This window comes from Nelumbo lutea, chromosome 4 (genome assembly GCF_056320005.1).
Source record: "Nelumbo lutea isolate HS-2025 chromosome 4, American lotus-T2T, whole genome shotgun sequence".
Taxonomy (NCBI): domain Eukaryota; kingdom Viridiplantae; phylum Streptophyta; class Magnoliopsida; order Proteales; family Nelumbonaceae; genus Nelumbo; species Nelumbo lutea.
Genome location: NC_142687.1, coordinates 35,420,155 through 35,439,131, shown reverse-complemented (window position 1 = coordinate 35,439,131; position 18,977 = coordinate 35,420,155). Strand labels below are relative to the sequence as shown.

Genomic DNA, 18,977 nt, shown 5'->3' with positions numbered 1-18,977 from the left:
GAGCCGAGAGCTTGCTCGTTCTTCCTGTAACGCAAATACAATGCCTTACCAATCAACCTTGTCATAATCCTTGTGCCGTCAGCGATTAGTTGGTTGATTGGACTTCAGAATAATACTAACGATATGTTCAAACAATCACATCTATTAATTCATTGATTATTAGTTTCAATTTAATACAAACAACTGAATAAGGAATTCAATCCAGACAAACTATATTATAATTTCTGTACCTAAAGCGTAAAGATCTCATACTAATAGCCTATATATTATATATATTTGTGTGATTGCATCTTCTGACAGAAAAGCTTTAGAACACAAGTCACATCCCGGAAGTGAAGGGGACTCCGGTGGCCGGAATCCAAGTGTCTCCTCCCAAGAAATTCCCGACTGTAAATTTTCCGGCATCAGAAGCACTCATGACATGAAACCCCGGCCACTTTACACGCTGACTGGTGCTTGCACCGACACCTGTGTTCATATACTCCCCATAATACAAAGTACTCAACGCAAAGCTGCCACTCCATTCAAGCCATCCAGCCGGGTCGATCAAGCTATCAAGAGATGTCTTCATGAACACAGTCCTTGAGTACTTTTGCCATGGCCGACCAAGGTAGGTCTTGAATGAACCCTGCAGAGGTCTTAAGTCTGAAGCGGCCGTGACCCGTGAATTGTGGATGGAGATGCCTGTATTTTCGTTGGGGTCTGTCCTTCCCTGAGCAGTCAACGTATTCCGCTGACCGCTCATGGGCTTTCTAACGTAAATGTTGCAATTCTGGAGAACAGCGACAGCATCTCCGAAGATGAAATCAACGGTGCCGTAGATATCACAGTCGCGATAGAATTGCCGCTGAGAGTAGACGTATAGGGTGTCCTGGTAACCTTTGAAGCTGCAACGGTAGAACACTGAGAGATCAGAACCTGAGCGGAGGGCAACTGCTTGGTGCTTCTGAGGTCCTGCTGTGTTTTCGAATGTCATGTCCCGAGCCATGAACCTATCGCGGGTGACCGCTGGAGGAGATAAAAATAAACTCCACGTAAGTCACAGTGAAATATGAGATGTTTTAAGCATTACTTTTTACTAGTTACAAGTTAATAAATTAATAAAGAACTAATAGATATCTTTGCTTAACAGGATTTGAATTGATAATTCATGAAGAATAATAGAACTTACCAACTGTTGCTGATCGGAAAGTAGTGGAACCATCTTGAACGTTCTTGCTGCCTGTAACGATTGTAGCGTCGATCCCGTCTCCAATCAACATGATGTTTGAAGCTTTGATCTCAACGTTCTCTTTGTAAACGCCCCTTTTCACATATATAACAAATCTCTTCCCACTTCTCTTGGACGAAGCAGCCACTGCCTGAGAGATGGTCCTGTAATTACCAGAGCCATCTGCAGCAACCACAACATCAGCTTGTGAAGCTGCACTCGATGACTGAAGAAGCTTCCTGTCAGCAGCTGAGACCCATGTCGGAAAGCCATCAGAAAGCAACCGGCGATTACCACCTTGCTTACCCATCAGAGATGCAACTGATGAAGCCGCTGCCTTGTTTATGGCAAGCGAGTTGCTAATCATCTTGGAGAAGTTACTCAACATGAAGGGAAAGGAATTAGACAAGTAAGATGACAAGTTTAGCTCAGTGAATCCGTTTTGGCAAGTCTGCTGGTTGGTGATGGCGGCACTCAGCCATGTCTGAGCATCGGACCATCTCAATGGATTCTTATTAGACCCCATAGTGCGGTTAAGCTGGGTGATTGTGTCAGCATAAAGCTCCACACAGTCAGCCCACGCCACCTTGGCCTTGTCATCAAATGAGCTCAAGTCCATGGCAGAAATGAGCCCATGGGCTCGTAGGGCTTGGTCCATGGTGAAACTAAGGGCAGCCTCACGAAAACTGAATTGGGTTTCATGATCATCTAAGGTGGCAAGGGGTTTATTAGAATAACTCATAAAATAAGACTCACATATTTCAGGATATGGGGTTTGGCTACAAGAGGATGATATTGTCTCAGAGTTCACCACCCCAATGACTAAAGCAAGAGAAATACACACAAAACCCAACACAAGCTTATCCATGGAGAGTCTGCACATTTTCTAACTCACTATGCTTGAACATCCAATGCTTGAAGAATACAAGACTGAGTCCTTTTATAGGCAAAAGTTGGGGTCTGTGGGTAAGTTTCAGTAGTAGATAATTGAACGCGTATAAGGTTTTAAGCACACAGCCACGTCAAGGCTCACCATTCACATTGAAAACCAATCTCATTCCATCGGTATTCGGTAGAATTTTTGTTCCAAATTTACAATCTATTAGGCTTCGACCAAATGCCACGTCATACGGCCTCTCCTTTCCCCTTAATTCAACTCTGCTTTTCTATCTTCATTCCTTTCTTAAATCTTATAAATTGCCACCTCAGAATTTCTTTTTTTTTTTTTTATCTCCCTTTCCCCATCCCTATTATTAGGAAACTAACATATGAGAGTTACCGGTTTTTACTTTCCCTTTCCCGTTGACGTTTTATATTCCATCACACGTTATTTCTCCTTCCAAACTTGACTGTGTCTGCTTCCTAAAAGTAAATTACCTTTTGCTTATATCAGATTCCAATATATCCTTCTTAACATGGAACCGTAGGTTTGTGACAACGCTATGACAAGAGGCACCCAGAATGGATCAAGTGTACGCCCAGAAATGGAAAATAGAACAGATCACCATAGCGAGTCCGGATCTCCTGCCCATAAGATCTTTGCCCATATTTGCCCACATAACATCGCAGTCACATACAGAGAATATATCATCCTCTTGCATAGTTTAATATAAGGGAGATATTCCGCGTCGACCAGCCCAAACAAAAACCCCACCGAAATAAAATCCAACGTCCCAAAAGCAACCACCCAGAACGACCTCACATCCGCATATCATAAGACGACGACACGTCATTTGATACCTTAAATGTCTATTGAGGTGGTTCACTTGACACTGAACCCATGCGTTTGGACTCGAAGAGATTTTTTCTTTTTTCGAATCCATTAAAATTTCGATACTTAAATCTGTCTTGAACTGGTCATCACCTGCAATCGATTGAAATTTCATGACTGATAACAATATTTTTAAATAAAAAATTAATTTTATAAATTTTTATAAATAAGACCAATATAAAATTTTAAATTCCTCACATTCTCTATTCTCATTCTCAAACCTTGTTCCCCAAACCCAATCGTTAACCTCTTCATCAACGGTGTTCAAACAACAATAGAATGGTAATATATCAGGCGTGTTCGCTGAGCAAGATCGGAAGCAGTGAGGTTATGGAATAGCTGCCTACAACAATGGCGGAGATCAGAAAGAAAAAAATAAAATTAGTATTGGAGGTTCTTCAATGGCGGGTCTTCAGTTAGGCAAGGCTTTTAAAGGTAAGACTGATGGTGGAAATAGAGGAGATGGCAAGGTGTTGAGAGAGGTCAAAGATGGGGGTTTTGAAGGTAAGACTCGGGAGGGAGATAGAGGAAGAGGGGTTTCTGTGACAAAGTACAATTCATCGTGGTTGGAGAAGTTTCAGTTTTTGTCGACAATGAAGCTTGAATCGGAAGCTACGTTGATGAATTTATTGCCATTTGAAAATTATGAAATATGGTGCTGTTGGAGATGAATGGGATGTTGGGATTGTGTCTTATTTTACAACCGTTGGATTAATTTTAATCTAACAGTTGGTGTAGTCCCTCTTTAGGTTAAAGAGGTTTTACATATAGAGCTTTCTTTTGTATGTAGGGTTAAGGTATTTTGGGAGAAAAATGTGTGAGAGAAAAATACAGAGTGCTCTTGGTGTGAGAGCGAGTTTTTTCTCTTGTTTTTGTTCTCCAAGTTGAGAGGAAAGGGAGAACGGGTGTACAAGGGTTAAGGGTTTGTTTGGGCTGTAAGCTGTAAGGTACTTGTATTATTCTCAATTTTCTTTCATAGTGAAGAACAAATTTTGTCTCTCTCGTGGATGTAGGCAGTAAAGCCGAACCACACAAATCTTTGTGTTCTTTGTGGTGTATGGTTTTATTGGTCTTTGCTTGGATTTTATCATTTTTGCTGCTATTAGATTTCTCGTGTTTGTCGTTTCAAATACCTTCTGATTTTGTACTGTGGGTGGTTGTTGTGAGGCTCCAATAAAGTGGTATCAGAGTTCTCGGGTTAGTATTTACAAGGTGTTTGTAAAATTGCTTGAGAGGTAATGGCAGCAAAAAGTATAAGTTCTCAGTTCCAGATTGAGAGGTTTGATGGCAAAGGTAGTTTTACCCTATGGCAAAGAAGGGAAAATGACATCCTGGTTCAACAAGGCTTGGATAGAGCATTGAAGGCAAAGGATGAGAAGTTAGAAGACATGAAGGGTGCTGATTGGGAGGACATCGAATCAAGGTGTGTTAGTACGATTCAATTGCTCATGGCTGATAACGCTATGGAGGAAGATTCTGCATCAGAATTGTGGGATAAGCTGGAGAAGCTTTACTTGGGAAAAAGCTTAACTACAAAACTATATCTGAAGTGGCAGTTGTACGGGCTGAAGATGGAAGAAGGTGGGAATCTCCTAAAACACCTAAATGTGTTCAACAATATCTTGGATTAACTAGGGAAAGTTGATGTCAAGGTGGAGGAAGAAGACAAGGCCCTTTTGCTTCTTACCTTACTTCTTGATTCGTACGAAAACTTGGTGACAACATTGTTGTACGGGAAAGATACAGTGAAGCTGGAAGAAGTTACTGCATCCCTTCTATCCAATGAGGTTAGGAGGAAGCCCTGGTATGAGAACGAGCAAGACTTTGCATTGGTCACGGTGGGAACATATCGGAAAGGAAGGTCGTTTGATAGGAGATCTAAGAACAACAGGTCAAGATCCAAAGCCAAGGGAAAGGGCAAAGTACAATATTATAGATGCAAGGAATTTGGTCAAATGAAGAGAGATTGTCCTGCATGAAAAAGGAGTGGGGATGAATCCAGAAGCGTGGCAGTTGCATCTGAAGATGATGGAGACACTCTCACAGTCTCCGAAGGTATGTGCAATTTTTCTCCAAATGAATGGGTTTTAGGTTCTAGATGTTCTATGCATATTCGCTCCATGAAGGAATACTTTGGCACATTCCAAGAAAGGAAGACAAGTGTTGTCTCCTTGGGTGATGGATCTACATGTAACATCACGGGTGTTTGGACAATAAAAATCAAAATGTTTGATGGAGTGGTTTGCATTTTGGATGGTGTGGCGTATGTTCCAAAAATGTGCAGGAATCTAATATCACTTAGCCGGTTAGACTCCAAGGGATGCAAGGTTTTTGCTACAGGTGGAACTATGAAAATCACACGTAGTGTTATGGTCTTAATGAAGGGAGAAAAATGCAAGGGTTTGTATCATCTGGTTGGGAGTACAGTGGTTCCCAAGACCTTGATAGAATGTTGGAAATGGAATGTGCAAGGTAATGTGGCCACACGGAGGGTCTCTTTTGTGGATAGAGTGGAGACAAGTGCTGCAAGTTTCCATGGTATAGATGATGGTGTGAGAAAGATTCCTATTGGAAGAGAGAAAGGATCGTGGTCCCTCTCTAAAGTTAAATAGGATTGTTAGCTTGTGTACAGTTACACAAGTACATTGGCTGTGTTGTTTGATCAGGTGGAGTCAGGATCGAATGATTCATATTATGTGTAGCTGGTGATGTTTTACAAGGCCAATGAAGGTTTGCGGTATTTGCAGATAGGTGGAGGCACAAATAGTATATCTCTAAGGTGGTTGAAAAATAAGCCAAGGTGGAGATTGTTGGGATTGTGTTTTATTTTACAACCGCTAGATTAATTTTAGGGTAAATTACAAAGACCCCCGTGTACTATGGGGTCTGTGACAAAGACCCCCTATACTTTGTTTTGTGACAAAGACCCCCTATACTATGATTGTGAGACAAAGACCCCCTTCCGTTAGTCTTCTTTTGAAATCTGTCGTTGCGATCTTTTTAATCCCCATACTACACTTGTAATAACTATTCAAAGAAAAACATTGTTCATCTTCCCCAACCTCACGATACATGAACAATGGCGGCAGTAACTGTTGCAATGGCAATGGACTTCCGAAGTCCTCCCTCTCTCCCTCTCTCTTCCCCAATCTCTCTTCTTTCCCTTCCTCTTTATCACCTCCCCCTATACTATGGTTGAGAAGATTTGCTACTACAACCGTGGAGCGTCCCCTTTCTTCTTAACGGACGTTTGCACTCTAAAAAATTTGAAATACCTAAAATCCCGCCTCTCAAATCTCTCCCCTATTTCATTCCTCTCCCGCCTCTCCCTCTTGATCTCAAAGTCCTCTCTCTTCAACCACCGAACCGCCCCCACCTCTCAGATTTCTGCATCCTTATGAAGGTCTGCCACTACAACCGTGGAGTGTCGCATATAAAAGATCATGAAATCTTTAATCCACTCCTCTTTAATACTATTGCACTCAATAAGAAAACAAAGATAACCTAGAACCAAAAACAAGGCTCGTTTATTCTCATTCTTTAGAGAAGTACCCAAAAAATGTTGATCTATAGGTATCAAAGAGCAGGATGTGGATTGTCTGGTTGCTGAAACAAATCCACAATCGCCTCCATGGGACTATCTGGTTGCATACATTTGCCTCTGTATGTGCTTGACCCTCTACCTGCCATTTGTGGGTCTTGGACGTGCTTGACCCTCTTCCTGCCATGTGTTGGATACAAATCCTCTGTAGATGGCAAACCATGGGACTGTCTAGATGCGCTTGATCCACCCTTGCATACAATTACCTCCATGGGACTGTCTGGTTACCTAGAAATTGACGTGCTTGATAGAGATGGGATTGTCTCTTTTCCAACGTACAGAGGATTTGTTTCTTTAGAGAAGTACCTAAGAGCGGGATGTGGACTGTTTGATTGTTGAATCACAATGCCCCTTCCCCTTTGCTGTCGTCAATGTCATCCGGAAGGAACCCATAAATGTTGATCTATTGGTACTGAAGGTTTCTGGATGTGAGAGACCAGTTTGAGGTAACTGGTCTAGTTTGGATACTGGAGTATGGGGCAAGAAGGATTTTCTCAAGGATTTGATTGACTCTTCAGAGAGTTGGGAGAGAGAAAGAATGAGAGAGGATGGTGAGGGAGGGGAAAAGAAGAGAAGAAAGGGAAAACAATAGGTTAAATAGGTTTAAAGAGAAAAAAAGGGAAAAAGAAAAAGAAAATAGAAAAAGTTTAGTGGGGTATTTTAATAATTTAACGCATTTCGTCATTAGACTTAATGGTCAAGGGGGGTCTTTGTCTCATGATCATAGTACAGGGGGTCTTTGTCGCAAAACAAAGTATAGGGAGGTCTTTGTCACAGAGGCCATAGTACAGGGGGGTCTTTGTAATTTAATCTAACGGTTGGTGTGGTCCCTCTTTAGGTTAAAGAGGTTTACATATAAAAGCTTTCTTTTGTATGTAGGGATAAGGTTTTTTGGGAGAAAAATGTGAGAGAAAAATACAGAGTGCTCTTGGTGTGAGAGTGAGTTTTTTCTCTTGTTTTTGTTCTTTGGGTTGGGAGTAAAGGAAGAACGGGTGTACAAGGGTTAAGGGTTGGTTTGGGCTACAAGTCACAAGGTACTTGTATTGTTTTCAGTTTTCTTTCATAGTGAAGAATAGATTTCATCTCTCCCATGGACGTAGACGGTAAGGCCAAACCACATAAATCTTTGTGTTTTCTATGGCGCATGCTTTTATTTGTCTTTGCTTGGATTTTTATCATTTTTTCTGTTATTAGATTTCTCGTGGTTGTTATTTCAAATGCGTTGTGATTTTGTACTATGGGTGTTTGTTGTGAGGCCCCAACATGGGGGCAGGGTTTTTGTCTTCTTTCCAAATGGGGATGTCTTGGTTGAATTCTACATGTTATGTGATTCCCCCATTGTAGCCATGCTTTCTTACCTCTCTATCAACAAGAATGAGAGCTTTTTTGTGACTAGACACAAAGATGGGGTGGTCTTACGACACCGTGTTTGGAAGGCTTTGAAGACTAGCATTCCCTTTCCATGGTAAATTTTGGAGCAGTTTCCTTCACAGAGAATGGTGTTGGGTCTTTAGATTTGAGAAGCATGATAGTTAGCGAATTTGAATGTGAAGGGATGACCGCTTACAGTTGGGGTTTGAACATCGTTGATGGAGAAGTTAATGGTTGGATTGGGGGAGCATGGTTTGAATGTTAGAACAGAGAATGTGAGGGGTTTAGAATTTTCTATCAGTCATGTTTACAAAAATCTTATAACAATAATTTTTTATATAAATACATTGTTATCAGTCATAAAGTTTCAATTGGTTGTAGGTGATGACCAGTTGAACATAGATTGACGTATCAAAATTTTAATGGATTCGAAGAGAAAATCCCTTCGAGTCCAAACACATTGGGTCTGGAGTCCAAATGCTCCCCCCAATGGTTAGGTATTTATTTACTGTTCTGCTAATGTAAGGCCTAATGACAATTACTGACGCCTATTTGTCATAAACAGTTGACATTATTATTTATCTCAGTTTTAAAGACAAATCAAGTACAAACGTATAATTAATAAATGGAAGTTCTACCAAATACATACTTGGTGATTGCCACAATTCAAAATTGAATTTGGCAGTTTGTTGCTGCTGGGTCCCACCCCTTCTTCAAGCTGATTCATCTCCATCAAAACCAACGCTAAACTACCAACTCTCTCCAGCGAGTCGGCGATTGAGAACACATAACCCTTTTTTCTCTACCCGACTTGCCTGACCAGCAATGTCATCTTCTCCGGGGAATAGGAAACCTTTTCCTCGTGATGAAAGTCTTCCACGTATTGTCACATCCTCTCCCTGATTCCCCCTTTTGTGAAAATTTCTAAACCCAACTATTAGAGAATGTCAACCTATTCAAGGACCTCACCTAACATCTTATGTTTTTATGTTGAATGGTTATTTGTATAATATCAAAGTCACTTTGACCAAGTGGTCTGATGTTTCATCGTCATTACCCCATTATATTAATTAAGTTTCAGGTATGAGTGGGTTTGTGCTTATTCACATTTCAAGCTCAGGCAGGACATGTGTTAGAAAATATCAATTTATTCAACGACCTCACTTAATAGATTAAACTTTTAGTTTGAATGGTTTTTTGAGACCAACCATCCTGCTCACCTCACTAACCTGTCTTTCTCATCCTCACCACAATCAATCCATGGGCATTCCCTTTTTTGTTTTCTTTTAGGGACTCAGGCCCCTCAACAACCAACCTAACCACAAAGATTTCCCCCAAAATTTCCACTGTGAGAGCTTTAGAAATTTCATGTGGAACTTTCACCCACACCACACAGGTTCTCTTCTGCAACTCCGGCAAAAACCTCCGGCAGCGTTCCTCACCTCCCTAAACGCCTCCAAACATCATGCGTGAAGAGGCAATTCAAAACACCTCACCCTCCACCGCTCGGAACCCCTGAGATTACAATCTCTTTCCAACCCTGAAGACCACCGAACAGAGTTAATGTCTTGCCCCCCTACCTGCACGGGCTTTGTTCTAAAGCTCTAATGGTCTCTATCTCCAACTCCATCTCGAACAGGAACCAATCTCCGGCCATCCGCCTAATCTCTGGGTTGGATTTACAGTTCAACAGTGAAGCAACCTGTCTCTGCAAATCTGGAGTCCAAGACCTCTCACCTTCAAACTCCCCTACTAAGCATCTTCGTAACCAGCTTTCCCTCCCTCTCACACCCGGTCCCCAACTCGCACTCTAACTCCTGCCGGTGTTACCTGAACAACGGCTTCACTTTTTTCAGAGACGCCGAACACCGAACAATGGCCAAGTTGCCCATTGAGCCTCGGTATAGAAAAAACCCCTTGAGCCTCAGCCTGTCATCTAATTGAACCAAAACCAAACTTAACCCAGGCTTACTAAATCTGAGCAAAAAAGAAGGAAACAAGAATGTCTCAGCTGCTGCACATACCTTAGAAGAAGGAAAGAACAATGAAAGCATGGCTGTATGTGGTCTGCACGTGAATGTTTTATCTATATTCGTGTAAAAATCTAATCCCATTGGTTGGCAAATGTTATTGGGCTGTTCATGTTCTCCAAAAATTTTGCCTTTTCTTCTTTTAAGTAATGTCACGTAAGAAAAAGCTAAACATGTGCTTCGATGATTGTTTTCAAATACAAGTGAATGCTTTCATTTTGATTCAGATTCAGAAGAACAACCTAAATCACCAAAGAGATTCTTTCTAAAACAAGAAAATACACCAAAGATTTTTTTTTTTTTTTTTTTTGGGGGGGGGGGGGGGGGGGGGGGCGGGGGTGTGTGTGTGTTACGTTTGGGGTTAATTTTCCGTACAGTTCTCTAAGGAACTTTAATGTTTGTTAAAAATGAGACAATGTTTGGATGTTTCAGTTTCTATGTGAAACGAGTAAGACATAAGATAAAAAAGTGTTTTCAATCCAATGTTGACCCGGCTGGTTCAACCGCTCAAGCCATCACCTGGTTTGGAAATCTGCCATTTGGTCAAAAATTGGCTTGGTAAAAAACCATCCGATCCTGGTGATTCAACCATTGATCCATTCAACCTGGGTGATGTTTAGTATGGCTTCTGTTTATTTGATAAACAGTGCCATATCATCGTTAAATCAGCATTCATCCCATCGTGCCGATTCATACGCATAGTATTGATAAAAGTTGGTCTTGCTTTATGTGTGCGCTAACCGTTAGGGGAAGTTTCATTTTAATGCTTCCCCCAACGGTTAACCATTTATTCACTGTTCCACAGTGTGAGGCATCTAGTGGTGCCTAGTTGTCAATAAATGATTTATCAAATGCTTTTTCTTGGTTTTGAAGACAAATCAAGTAGGTACAAACGTTTATTTAATAAATGGAAGCTATAACAAACACATACCTGGTCACAAGGTTATGGGTTATACATACACTTAAGGCTACATTTAGAAGTGATGTAAAATGTCATCGGTGTAAAAGTTTACGTCAGTTCGGTTTTGTTAGCATTTAGATGGAGTGGAAATCAGGTTCGATGTAAAACTCCACTCCCGGTTCAGATTTATCAGTGTTTAGATGGAGTGGAGTTTTACATCGTAAATCAATGTAAAACCTCATCTAAAGTAAAGTTTTACATCAATTATGAATGTAAAATGCAACATTTTTCAAAGCTCAATGTTTAGAACCTTTTTACGCTTTGGTGTGAAACTCCGTGGACTTTACATTGATGAGGTTTTACACCACTTTTTGACATAGCCTAATGTATATGCAAAATTCTAGAGGCCATAACTTTTTACTTCCATGTCAAATTGGGGTGATCTTTTTTTTTCTTGAATAACTTTTTGAAATCTATGTGCAAACTTCTAGAGGCCATGCATATCTTTTCTTTTATTTTTTGTACTAATCAAAAATTAAAAGTTGAATTAAAAAATATAAATCAAACATAAAATAATATTTATATATACATATATTACCTCTCAAATATATATACACACACATTTGTTGATGTGGCATAGTCTGACCTGTTCAACGGATGGTCGAACCGGTGACTTGTGGCTAGGAGTGGCAACAACCCAAGTTTTTCACGAGCTACTCGAGCTCGGCTTGTGAAAAGTTTGGCTCAGCTCGGTTTCAGCTGAGCTCGTGAGACAGCTCGAATATATATATATATATATGATGTAAAATATATACAATACATATAACAAAATTATAGAAAATAATATATACATATATATAATAAAAATATTATAATTCTTATTTTTTAAAATATAAAATAATTTCTTTGTATATAATTTTTATTTTTATAAAACATTTTTCTAAATATTTTTATAATAAAATATTTATAAATATATAATAAAATATTTTTATAAAATATAAAACGAGCCAAGCCGAGCTCGAGCTTATGAACTTTTGACTTGAGTCGAGCTCGAGCTCAAGCTTTTGGCTCGAACCGAGCTTGAGCCTGGTACTATTCGGCTAGGCTCGACTTGAATCCACCCCTAGTTGTGGCATTGAGGCAAAAATAGTTTGGCCTCCGAGTCAGTTATTAAAACATTAGTCAAAATAATGCCACTTCATTAAATTTGTAGATATCATAGAACAATTATAAGGATGACAAGTTCAAAAAATTTATCCAAAGTAGCAATCTATTACCTTTCTCCCCTTACCCAAGCTAGACTGCTCCTTCGCTTCCTCTTTCTCCTCAAAATACTTAAAATACTGAAATAAGATGAATAAAAAATATCTAAAATAAAAATAAGAGAAAAAGTAAAGAATAAAACTAAAGAAAAAAATTAATAATTAATTAAAACTCTTATTATAATTATAAATAATACAATTAAAATTTTAAATACAGTTAACTAATTAAGTAATGTTAATAATAAATTACTTAATTAATTAATGTTAAAAATTACTCTTAATAATTGATAAGTAATTGTAGTTAATTAATTATCAAGCTTTTCAAAAAATTAGTTTAATATTAAACTACCATATTTGATGAATTATTTAAGTTATAATTATTGTTGTTTTGAATTTTGATTATTGTAAAATTATTTTGTAGTAATTAAAATAAAAATAGTTATAATTAAGTATTATTGAAATTTACTTAAACTACTAAGTATAAATGCAATTAATATTATGGTAATTATTATCGAAAATTACCATAATATATGTAAATTATGTTACCTAATTAGTTACCAAACTATTTCAAAAAATAATTTAATAGAAAATTACCAAATTTATCAAATTAATTAATAAAATATCAGTAATTAACATATTAGTAATTTAATAGTAGATTACTATTAAATTATTGAGTTTACCATAATTTTGTTAGGTAAAATAATTAATTTAATTACTAAATTATTTATGTAAATTATCACAATGATTAAAATAGTTACACATTTATTTATTTAATTAGATAAAATAATTTTATAGTAATTAAAATAACAATAAATAAGTTCAACCCAAACCCAACCCTTAGAATTTGTCTTAGTCATTAAGCACACTCTAAAATTTAACCTAACTATATGTGTATGCATATATTTGTTAACCATTAATAGTAGTAATAGTTTTATAATAATTTATAAAATAATTATAAAATTAATTTTCCTATGAGAAATTTATTTATTTTATAACTAATTTTTTATTATTTAAAATTATATTTAAAATAGTTACATTAATAAAGATTTATATATCAGGCCTGTAGCCTTACCTGGCCCATGACCACACCAAATTAAGAATCTCATAAGGTTCTTTCTACTTCATTTTCTTTCAAAAAATTTCTATACATAATAAAAAGATTTCGACACAGCCACATGGGTTGGGTATGTATTAGGTTGAACCTTATAGGGTTGAGTGGGATGGCACGGGTTTGACTCAACCCTAAGTCCCTAACCCGACCCTCCCATGCTTCAGCTCAAACCAACCGAACCCAACTCAACACTATGCAGTTTTTGTACATGCCCCAACTTATAAGGTTCAACTTGATATCTACCCAAGGTATCGCTTCTCTTAAGTGAGAGAACAAAAAAATTAGTGTAGTCAATCATATATTTTAATGTTCTGGATTAGAAATCAAACCAAACTATAAGAATACCCTTTTATGTGTAGGGTATTATGGCCCAATGGGTGGGGGTTAGCTAATTATAATCCTAAACTTAGGTCAGCCAAACCTGCACCTGATTTTAGTGAAATAATCAAAACTGTAACCTGACCCCACACTCTAATAAGTAATAAGCCAGACCCTAACCTGACCATGTAGGGGAGAATATACCATTTAACTAAATCCACATCCTTACTTGAGATTAACCACTCTCACTAGGTAGGGTTTCAATTGGATGGTTAGAACAATTAAACATAACTCAAAAGATATAATAGTTGGCTTGGCTCAATTAGAAATGTGACAAATGTCATAAACTCTTTCTACTTCAATTTTGCCTAACGAGGGCCATGCATTGCACATATCCCAACTGGTAAATACTTAAATCAAACATAAATGAACCATATCAAATCTAATAGGGTTGAATCTATATTAATGAATCAAGTTTGGATCATTAAGAAATTCAATTTGAGATTGGATAAAAAGACACCATTTAATTTAATAAGAGCTGAAATAGCTGAACTGACTTATTGCTTTGAATGGGCTCTCCCACCTTTCCCTTCTTTTACCTACTTTTCCTTCAAATCAAACGCAGCCTTAACGAATATAAATTATTTAAGAGGTTGTAGGTGCCTTGGCTTAGGTAGATACTTAGTTTTTCTGAGCGTAGAAAAAAAAATGGACCCAAGTAAATTAATGAACTGGTCCTCCCAAAATGACAATAAGGTGATGATCCAGTTGTTAAGATGGTGACTGGCAACTCTCCAAAGAGGCACATGGGTCAAATCAATTCCGACTGACACTGCCGATTCTTTGTGGTATGTAATAGTAATAGTGTAATGGGTTAATCCCAAAAATAAAAATAAAAATGAAATATATTTCCGACCCCACAAAAAATTAATAAAAGATGCAAAATTGTGTTGCGACTATATATGTCTATGTTTGATTTGATAGAAAAAAAAAAAAAAAAAGTCGTGATCCACACAGACACAAACAAGATAGCATGACAAAATATCTCGTTTGATATTTATAGACAGATAAGACTTGAGATCCAACCACTCTGGTTTCTGAGAGAGTCATAGAGATAGATAGCTGAACCGGTCTCTTCTCAAAGTTTAATAAATTTCAGTCTGTAACAATAAGAATAATACAACAGAGACCTTCTCTCTCTCACACACACACAGAACATGTCAGTATGATCTTACTGCTATATAAACGATCACAAATTCACAATTCGACGCTTAACGTGACATGCCGTCTTGAACGACCGGAGCCATCGCCACTCCCCGGCTTTGTCTCTCCATGTTACCATGCCATCCTGCAAATTTGAAGAACCAAAACAGACCCCATTTAGTGCTAAAACGGTAAAACCATCTATCGATCTCCGGCCGGAAGATTGATTTGCAGAGAGATAAAATAGGTAGAGGAGGAGAAAACAGACCTAAAGAAATTTCAAATCCACGGTTTTTGAGCTCTCTGTACTCTTGACATAAGGCGCAGGACTCGCAGAAGCAATGAACAAGGCAATCGCCACAGGGGCTCTCCTTCAGCAGGTATTGCTGCCTCAGCTTGGAGCGGTAGAAGCACGAGTAGAAGAAGGGACAACCAGTCACACAGGCGATAAGAGTGTAAAGCGCTCCGTTGGATCCGCAGGCTGCAGTCGTTAGATGCCACACCCACATCATTATTAGCATTAATCTGAAGAATCCAGAATCTTGTAAGCACAGAATTCACAAATTCAACTAGTATTACTCACCGGAGGAACCTTTGTCGACGATCTCGGCGATCTGACCGAAAGTAATGCATGGGCACCAACATGTGATGCAACCTGTTCAGAAGGGTAGGCATGCACGGATCCATCAAATTCTGGAAATTGGGTAAGCTTGGAAAATTAAGGAAAAGATAAAGGATGATGAATTCATACAATTGCGGACATCGGAACCACAGTCGCAGAGGCCGGTGGACCAAGGTTGTAGAGCTTGAGCTTGTCTTGTAAAGGCAGCAGGTGGGGGATTCTGACTGTAGTATTGATTCGTTGAACTCACGGGGATTCCGGTGGTGGCTGTGTTCTGACTGAACTGTGCAGCCGGGGGTGCCGTCGGTGGCGGAGGTGAAGATGAGAACTTCTGATACTCATTTGACTTTGATGAATACATCATTGAATTAATCAGCCAAGATTCGACACGAAACAGAGTTCTGGGGGAGGAATTACTGAGATGAAGATTTTGATCGGAGAACAAGAACTTGGGTTTATATATATATATAAGAAAAATGAGAGTGGAGAAAGAAGAGAGGAAGCAGGGGTCAAGGTAAGGAGCCAGGAAGGAAGCTACCTTATGGTGGACTTTGTCAACGGTCATGATGTAGATATCAATATAGGCCGTTGATTTATTCGGTGGGCCGTAGAAAATAGGTGCGTCCCGTAATTCAAATTCCAGTAAAGCTGCCTTATGGCGGCTTGATGTGGGGACTTATAGATTGATGAGATAGTCATGTATGTGTTCGCTTCCGTTTATGTTTACTTAGTAAATGCTGCCATAAAAGTTTCACATCAGTAAAATTAAACATTTTCAGGAATTTTCATTTTGGAATTTCTTGAAATGAGTATGCATTTATTCGTATTTTGTTGATGTGGCGTCTAATGTCGCTTATATGTATTATAAACGTTTTCATTAATTGTTAAAGATTTACTCAATAAACATAATCTAAACCAAACAGCGTCCGAATTATCATTCGTATTTGTGATTTATATATCTTTTTTATGGTCAAGTTGAGCTTGTGACATTTAAAATGACTACTCGCAGGCCAGCATGACTATATGACACGGGCTATGCGAGGCTTGGGTTTTCCTTTTGAGGCCCACGGATTGACACAAGAGAGCAAGATAATGTGGGCCATGTTAGGACAACCAACAGCTCGATATGAGACAATAGGAAATTAGCCTGTTATGGGTTGCGCCAGCCAGCTGAATAATATAGCTTTTAGGATGGCTCCAATGGCTATTTTACACTTTTTTGTTTTTTTTTTTTTTTATAGAAATACATTCCAATAGTTATAAACAGCTAATTTAAATGTATATTTTGGTTTTGGAGGACTGAAAGTGACTTAAATACCTCCAACAACTAGGCTTGAAAATTTTTTACAACAATCTATAAGTCACCAATTTAAAAATGTTGGTAGAAATATTATTAGAGCAGGTGCTTTAATTTTTTTTATTCATACAAATAAGATTTGATTTCTACTTTATTAAATCTTCATTCTAGATTTGTCTTCAAATCTGGTATTTGAACTCCAAACGTAATAATTGTTATATTTGTGTAATAGGACATTTTATTAATGACTCTTTGCTTTTATAATAGAGAATTTTAAGTTTTACATACTTGAATGGCCACATATTGGCTCAACAATTCCTAAAATATTTTAAATACTTTATATATTTATGGTATTGAAAATAAAGCCTTTTCTATTAGCTTTGATAATGCTAATAGTAATGATTTTGCAATAAATGTTTTATAGGGTAAAATATAAAAACCTCCCCTAAGTTTTTTGACAATCATAAAATTAAAAAAATACTTATACTTGATTTGTCTTTAAAACTGAGAAAAGTACTTGATAAATCATTTATTGACAACTAGGTGCCACATCAACGGAGCAGTGAATAAATGCTCAACCGTTGGGGGAAGCGTTAAAATGAAGCTTCCTCTAATGGTTAGTGTGCATATAAATCAAACCCACTTTTGTGAATACCAATGCATATGAATGAATATGATGAAAAAAATGTTGATTTGACGATAACATGGCGGCGTTTTGATAAACGCTTCTCATGAATTGTCCACGGAACAAAACACACACTTAATGTGCTTATTTTTTAAATACCTATTTTGCCCTTATATCTATCTATTTAGATGTAGAGTTATTAAAATACCCTCCAAAATACTGTTCATTTTTCTCCCAAAAACTGAGAACCAGAGCCACCAACCTTCTCTCTCTCTTTCTCTCTCAAGTTTGTCCCGCTGTCTTTCGTTTGCCATGTTGGCCTTTCTCCTAAACAAAATCAATTCCGTCTTAGTGGATTGGCAATGGTAGGGAACCTGCCATCATAGTAAACAAAAGCATCTTAGTAGAATTTTTGAAGATGAAGTGCTTTGTAATCAAGGATCTTCTGTGCTTTTGGTAAGCAATAATGAAGATCTAAATCCCCTCTATGCTTCGAGCATCTTTTCTACTTTTCAAGCAATGATCAACCTTATAAATCTCAATAAATGTTTTATGAAAATTTAGAACACCATAATCAAATTAACACATATAAATAAAATTAAAAAAGTTCGAATTACCCGCGTAATTGAGAGTATAAGACAAACCATTGCAGCCACAAATCTTGGCACCAAGCTTCAAAAACTGGCTTTGCAATTTCTCTAATAGATGGCATATTCTAATGACCGCAACATTCTTTAGCATAAGTGTTTGTTGTTGTACAGCTGGACCAACCTATAAATATTCTTTATGGCTGTTTTTCCCCCTGCTTTGATCTGCTCCAACTGTGCTTCCTTTTTTAGTCTAATCACCAGTTCCTACATTCCAAGAGCAAATACATTTTGCTGTCAAAAACTCTCAAAACCAACCAAAGTCTAACTGTTTGGAAGATGATTCTCACCTGTGTTCTGTTCATGGGTTGAAGAAGAAGAAGAAGAAGAATCTTTGTTGTTGAAGTCAAAGCTCATGAGATCGGAGATAGTGTCAAATTCTAATTAGAGGTCTTGTGACGCCAAATTATGACTACACTTCATGGCAATGAACTCGAAGATGATAGCTCCTCCACACATATTTGGTTCAGATAGAGAAACAAATATCAAAATCAAATGAAACGAGAGTGATTCCACCAAACATGCCTATCATTTATAATGCATCTGTTACAATTACATCCTTGAATTATCCATCCAATACTAAAATTGGACAAAATCGTAAGTTTGTTTTTTTTTTCTTTTTTGGTGCAAACATCTCTAATGGAGGGCAAAAGTAAGGACGACATGAAGAATACATATCATATGGAGATCATGGGTGATGAGGAGGGGGCATGTCTTGAAAATTTTATGAACAAGTAAGGACATTTTTGTCTTTTAAATGAGAGAAGGTTGATGACTCTAGTTCTCGGTTCTTGAGAAAAAAAAAGCATTGTTTTACCCTAAATAGACAAGCATAAGGGATAAATAGGCATTTTAAAAAAATAAGCACATTAAATTGGCTTTTTTGCCGCGGAAGGGAGGTAGTTGCATGTTTATTGATGGAGCGCAATCCGGCCGGTCTTAGCTGTCAACGAATTCGCCTCTGAGTTGGAGCGTCAGGGAGCCTGAAACGGGAAAGATGAGAGAACT

At 37.9% G+C, this 18,977-nt stretch overlaps 2 protein-coding genes across 2 annotated transcripts; both read right to left on the bottom strand.

The window, feature by feature from the left end:
* Positions 1-319: 319 nt before the first annotated feature.
* On the bottom strand, positions 320-2,093 carry LOC148855174 (pectinesterase-like). Its single transcript, XM_088986538.1, has 2 exons — positions 1,172-2,093; positions 320-1,008 (listed from the first exon to the last, which is right to left on the bottom strand). Exons 1-2 carry the CDS (start codon positions 2,091-2,093, stop codon positions 320-322), a joined length of 1,611 nt encoding a protein of 536 aa, XP_088842664.1.
* Positions 2,094-14,690: 12,597 nt separating this feature from the next.
* On the bottom strand, positions 14,691-15,925 carry LOC148855173 (protein PLANT CADMIUM RESISTANCE 2-like). Its single transcript, XM_088982526.1, has 4 exons — positions 15,530-15,925; positions 15,362-15,433; positions 15,047-15,259; positions 14,691-14,923 (listed from the first exon to the last, which is right to left on the bottom strand). Exons 1-4 carry the CDS (start codon positions 15,762-15,764, stop codon positions 14,847-14,849), a joined length of 597 nt encoding a protein of 198 aa, XP_088838652.1. The 5' UTR covers positions 15,765-15,925; the 3' UTR covers positions 14,691-14,846.
* Between the last annotated feature and the right edge of the window lie 3,052 nt (positions 15,926-18,977).